This window comes from Drosophila tropicalis, unplaced genomic scaffold (genome assembly GCF_018151085.1).
Source record: "Drosophila tropicalis isolate 14030-0801.00 unplaced genomic scaffold, ASM1815108v1 contig_878, whole genome shotgun sequence".
In the NCBI taxonomy this organism is placed as follows: Eukaryota; Metazoa; Arthropoda; class Insecta; order Diptera; family Drosophilidae; genus Drosophila; species Drosophila tropicalis.
In genome coordinates this window covers 9187205-9193204 of record NW_027173374.1, presented here as the reverse complement: position 1 = coordinate 9193204, position 6000 = coordinate 9187205, and the positions used below count along the sequence as shown (strand labels likewise).

The 6000-nt window shown below is 38.1% G+C and overlaps 1 protein-coding gene and 1 long non-coding RNA gene across 3 annotated transcripts; both read right to left on the bottom strand.

Annotated features, from left to right (window-relative positions):
* Nucleotides 1–3400: 3400 nt before the first annotated feature.
* On the bottom strand, nucleotides 3401–3786 carry LOC137585107 (metallothionein-2). The gene is made up of 2 exons (XM_068300757.1): nucleotides 3642–3786; nucleotides 3401–3572 (listed from the first exon to the last, which is right to left on the bottom strand). Exons 1-2 carry the CDS (start codon nucleotides 3664–3666, stop codon nucleotides 3466–3468), a joined length of 132 nt encoding a protein of 43 aa, XP_068156858.1. The 5' UTR covers nucleotides 3667–3786; the 3' UTR covers nucleotides 3401–3465.
* A 345-nt stretch (nucleotides 3787–4131) lies between these two features.
* LOC137585290 (uncharacterized) lies at nucleotides 4132–5255 on the bottom strand. Of its 2 annotated transcripts, none has more exons than XR_011033538.1 (4): nucleotides 5118–5255; nucleotides 4503–5065; nucleotides 4369–4434; nucleotides 4132–4305 (listed from the first exon to the last, which is right to left on the bottom strand). It is a non-coding gene; the product is annotated as an uncharacterized lncRNA (long non-coding RNA). The 2 variants fall into 2 exon arrangements; XR_011033539.1 differs by having other exon boundaries at nucleotides 4503–5068; nucleotides 5118–5224.
* Between the last annotated feature and the right edge of the window lie 745 nt (nucleotides 5256–6000).

Genomic DNA, 6000 nt, shown 5'->3' with positions numbered 1-6000 from the left:
TAAGAACCAGGGGCGTAGTTCAGACTGATGAGCAAACGAATCTCAAAAGAAAACAATTGATTTTCTTTAATTAACTTAAAGTAGAAAAATCCTTGCGACTCTAAAAGCCTCTACGATGTTATATAGCATATAAGCTTGACATATTTGCTTGGACAAACAAATTGTTTCAGCACTCAACTGGAGACCAATTGCCACTAAGCCCATGGCTATCCCATTGTGAATTCTAAAAAAAAAAAAAGGCAGACGTGCAAATTGCACAACAAAAACCGAAAAAAGTCGAAAAGTAGCCAAAGATTTATAGTGGCCACAATCATTTTTAGTGCGTGCCGGTTAAAAGTTTTCCATGGGAGATGAAAATTAACGTAGAATACAGTTGAAACAGCTGGCACATTGTATTGTAGTTGAATATTTTTTGGGTTTTTTTGTTTTTTGGCAGGTGCTAAAAGTTGGCAACACTTTTTGTAGTCTTCTTTTCGGCGCGACGCCAGCCAGCCAACTAATCTGTTAATTTATGTTAAAAAGTTCAGTAAAGTTCTTCTTGAAGCGCTTAGCCAAACAAAATGTAATAAATTATTAAGCATATTTGCGCACAGGACAAGGACAAAAAGAAAGCATTGTAGGTTGTGGGCATGGCCAGGGGCATAGACAGAGGCACGGGCATGGGCATGAAATTTCATTAATTTATGGCAAAGTTTTTGCCACCTGACTATGTGATGATTTCATTTGATTTTGATTCCACTTGGTCACATGCCCAGAGACAAGCGTGGCAAGCATACAGAAACTTCGCCCGGGGAAAACGCTTCGTGCAACTGCCACAAAGAAAAGAAAGCACAACAAAAAATTGCGTCTAAAGTATATTAATATTTGTTGAGATACCCTATAAACTCCGTTTGCAAACAAGGAGACTACTAAAGAATATTTTCACTTAACGAAACTCTTTGCCCTTTTGATTTTGTCAGCACTAAACAGTGACTACTAAAAGTTCATAGTTCGCATTATGATTGTCTATCATTTGAAAAGGCAAAGACAACTAACAGCAACTGCTAAGAGGATGTTCTATAGAAAATTCTTTGAAGTTCAACTATTTCCATGATTTTGGACAAAATCCTCTTCTCTTTCTCATGTGTTTGGTATAGGGTACACATGTTCGGCATAAGAGAGTGGCTAGCAAAGGAGATAAAATGTTCTTATGCATAAGTGATGCCATGATGCTGACTACTTGCTACTTGCTAACCATGACAAGGGGCAAAAACGGGTGAGAAAGTCCCAGAACGAAGTGGCCGCCGCATTGCAGTTGTTTCCGCCCTGACACATGAAAACTTAATGCCGTAATTAACTGTTTTTGCGTTTTTGGGACTTAAAAGCCGTTACAGTAAAATTTAAATCGCGTATACGCCACGTGTGGTGAGAGCTAGACTTAAAACGCTTTGCGTGACCCACTTTGTGGGCTGACTTGCATTCCTATGCATTGGTTTATGAGCAATTCTATACTTAATATATTCGAGTGTAAGTTTTTGGTGAAACATGTCGCTTTATCAGCATGAATCTAACAAATGCCGTGACACAAACTTCCGCCTAGAAACGAAACGAAACGAAGTGAAACGTAACGAAATACAACAAAACTAAACAAGGCTAAAGCAAAAATGGCAAGGCAAATGTGAATACGTGGCATTTTGACTGCTTTTGTACAGGAAATAGCTGTAAAAACATTTGAACTCGAATTTCCTCCTCATACAAATTAACTTTGATGACTTGGCGCAAATAAAACCATTTTACCAGGCGCGATTTCCATTTCCGCCGCTTAATGTCCATTAAAAACCTTGAAATTGATTTCTTTTTTTTAATTTTTTTTTTGTTATACAGCGCATACAGCTAAGCCAAAATCCGAAAAGAGGAGGCAGCTAGCTCAGCTGTTAGTAGCTGTCATTGCAACAATACATAGATAACTTGGTCCATTACGCTGGCATTCAAATTGAAACTATCAAACGCAATTAGTATCGCTTAATGTACTCTTTGGATTTCAATTGACAGGCAGGCTGGCAGTTTCCGTTTCCGTCAACTTAATGCCAATCTGTTTACCTGTCAGACAGTGTGCGTGTGTCTGTGTATGTGTGTGAACACCCCGAGAAGAAACTTAAGACAAGGATCCAGGTGATTGTCGTGGAGCCTTGCCACACACAGCACTCAGACATGCACATTGCTTGCACATTCACTCTTCAGAGTTGCACTTTTAAAGACTGCGGTTTGCGGCTTTGAGTGCCCTTCTGCCAGCTGATGGCTCTTCAGCTCATCCACTCCCGTGTGTTTCACTCACAGTTTCTACTGGAAAACTATTTATACATTTACAAAACTCTAAGGTGTTTTTCTTGTCTGTAACTTGAAATAAATTTCATCTTTAGGTTGCTTGCCATCTTAAGTGATTGAGGTAGAAAAACCAAAATGTATCCCTTTTCAAATGGAAAACATTCCTCAAAAAAATGATTCCATCTGATATCACACAATTCCTTGACAAAGTGTAGTCAAAGTTGGTTTGGATAAAAATCAATATACTTTGTATCTTTCTCTAAGCTCAAGGATAAATATTGATTTTGTATTTTGAGCAGGGTTCAACACATTTGAGCTTATTTTATAAACAAAACTTTTGATTGGGTTCTTTCTATGGAAATAATATAACCTTCCGATCTGAACAACACATGATAAGAAAGAACAGACAACACCCAGACAAAAAATACATTTATACAGTTAAATTTGGAAATTTTTGTCACAAATCAATTTTATTTCACTTCGTGTGACACTTCTTTTTGTATGTTGGCCCATTATTATATTTTGAAATATAAATTAATGGACTTCTTAATTAAAAACGAGAATGTTCAGCCTCATTTGATTAACAATGAAGTTATCTCTATTACTAGTCGGAATTTTGAGAGAAATTCCAGAGGAATCCATCATGACCTGGTGGACTTTGGGGACCAAAAAAAAATGCATCTGTATTTATTTTAAAAATCATTAGTATTTGCCTGCAGCTCTCTCTGTGTCCCATCAGAGTTTAAAAGCTTAGTTGTACACTTTTTTAGAGCTAGTTTAAGAATATTTAAACCAAGGGTGGCCATGGAAACTTCACTTGGGAGCCAGAGATTTTAGATTTTCGACCTTTTTTGGGTCTATCAAGCGATCGTCGTCGGTAGAGTGAGGGACGGGTAAGAAAAAAATGTTTGTTTTTAATGAGTGCTCGAGATCGCAACCCTTTCTTCCCCCTTTCCCCCGTACATCGGCAAGAAGTGCGCCCTCTTTGCCGGTGAAGAGCCAAGAAAGCCACTATATGGCCATCCTTGATCCTTGTTCATCTTACATCGTATTATTTGTACGACTTTCAGCAAGAATATATAAAAATAAAGTTGGGTTTCTTTCACATGCCAATCAATTTACGAACATTTATTAAAATTGGATAATCTTAGTTGATTTTAGTTATTTGTTGCTGCAGCATTGGTCCTTTGCTCCGTTCTTGCACACGCAATTGCAATCCTTGTTGCAGGCACATCCTGCTCCGCATTTCTGTGCTGTGCACTGGCAATCTAACAAATATACGAAAAAAATTATAGATTATTATCGATTTTTTTAATGAGTTTTTCGTTTTAACTTACTTGTTCCACAGCCCTTGCAAACCATTTTGATGCTCAATTTGTGTTTGAATTGAAATTAGAAAGTTATCCACTTGATTGTTTCGTACAAAACTGTTGACCTATCTGCAGCTCTCGTTCTTTATATACTGCTTATATCCATCGAAAGAGAACGCGAATAACGAGTGCAAAATTGCACAAGTTTTAAGGCAGAAAAATTGTTGTTCTCTGGCCTTATCAGTTCGTGTGCAAAACAGATAAGTTTCAAACGTTGGACGGGTCAAACTCTTATCTTTTTTAAACAAATTTTGCACACGCAATTCCAATTGGTTGATTCTTGCACACGGTTGCCTTATCAGGAGAGGACGTTGCTATAATTTTTTGTATACAAAGAATGACGTATGTATGTATGTATCTAGTTTTGCATAGAACGAGTTGAGAAGTTTGCGGTGTGCTTTAAACTGACTCATCAGCTATAATTATAAATAACTTATGTGATGACGTAGACGCCAGCTTGGGTATATTCATCTGATGATCAGTTTATTCATAAGATTTTCTAATAATAATCAGTATTTATAAACATAATTGGTTCCTAAATGTACAAGCCTTCTTTAACAACAATAAAATACAATTGAAAAAATGACTGAATTAAGTTTTGGCTTTGCCTGTATCCCCGCGTTACTGTGCTCTGAAAGATTATTGAATGATGTTTAAATCTGAAATATTGAAAGACACAAATCGATCGACTTACTTAAGGTTGATATTCTTCAGACTAGTAGGTAAAGTATATATCACATCTGTGTTCCGATTCCGAAGACTGCAAATATTAAGAAGGAAAACATGATAAAAGTTTTGAGGAAATGAAAGCAAGCGTTCCAAACTAACCAGGGAAGGGAAGCGGAAGTTTCGCTTAAAGATTCTGGGTAAGGTTGTTGAATATGCGCTGACTCAAAAAGTCGTCTAAGTCGAAGGGCTTGAAATCTTCCAATTCCGCACTAGGTGGCTCTACCCACACGACGGCGGTGGGTTCGACGCCGTCCCCCCGATCCGTTGGCAATATTCTGAATGGGATCGGCCTTTAGCATCTCCACAGGGTTGTCTGTGGAGCTTTGCGACAGTGACAACGAAATGTTGGCATTTTCAGCAACCAACTCGTTCCAGGAGTCACTAACATATTCTACGATCTCCTCGTGCTGCGGCGTCATGGCCACATCATCTTCAACTAACTTTGGAGCTGGAACTCCTTTTGGCTTTTGAAAAACAGGACGGGGTATGTTGCTTGGTTCCTCGGAACTGTTTACTTGGAAGCTACCAGATCTGTTGACGACCTCCTTCTTTATGCTCTCGAATGTTTCGATATTCTGAGGCAATCCTCGACGCGTCTGGTTGACGACTTTGCTCCGCCCTTTGCTGAGTGTGTACATGATGTTTCCAATAAAATTATCTACCTGCTTCGAATTTGATTAAAATTGTTGTTCCTTCTCTTACACACATACGTACCGAATACGGAAATCTTATAAAGATTTCGAATTTAGACTACTTTTCACTTTTTAAGCACGGACGACAGCTTTTTCGAGGTTAACTTTCATTTAATTTCGTCTATTCATTGCTTCTTACGCCTCTGTGGCAATCCTGTCAAATCAAAAACCACACAACAGGTAGCAACTCTTTCAAAGACAAAAACTGTTTGGCAATCCTAATTATTATGCAATGCCGATAACAAGCGATAATTATCGAGGTGACACATGGGACTCCCAATAATAAATAAAAGATTACTGATTCTCCTTATATTTAGATTAAAGATAGAACAAAATGAGGATAGAAACAGCAATTAGAACGAAAAACCCTGGACATGGAACCATCGCTTAAAAAATATGGAAAAATTTCACCAAGAAGAGCAGCAATCAAAATCCGAATAGTGTGGAAGATGCCAGCAATATTTGGATCAATATCCTGATCCCACCACAAAGTTACTGCCAAATATAGTTCGCACACATTGTTTATAAAGAACTCCTGCTTCTATGGACATTAAGAAGTATCACGGAAAATGCTTTGGAAAAGCTGATGAGCGATGCGTTCAGTATTAAGTGCGCCAGCGGTTCAGGACACTGCATCGTGACCGTCATCCAAGCTAATTTCATCGCCGTCTTGTGGTAAAACCCATTTAAAATAACTTTTCGATTCTTGTTTTTCTAATTCAGTGGCGGATCATGCAGAGGAAGAAAATCAGCCGTTTTGAGGGAAAACCATTCGTTCCATATCAACATTAAGGGTAAATTTCCATCATTTTACTCCCCGATAATCCGCCAAGGTTCCAAGGTGACCTCACAAAAGTATGGAATTGTTATAGAAACCAAAATCGGATGCAATTTGGATTGTTCTG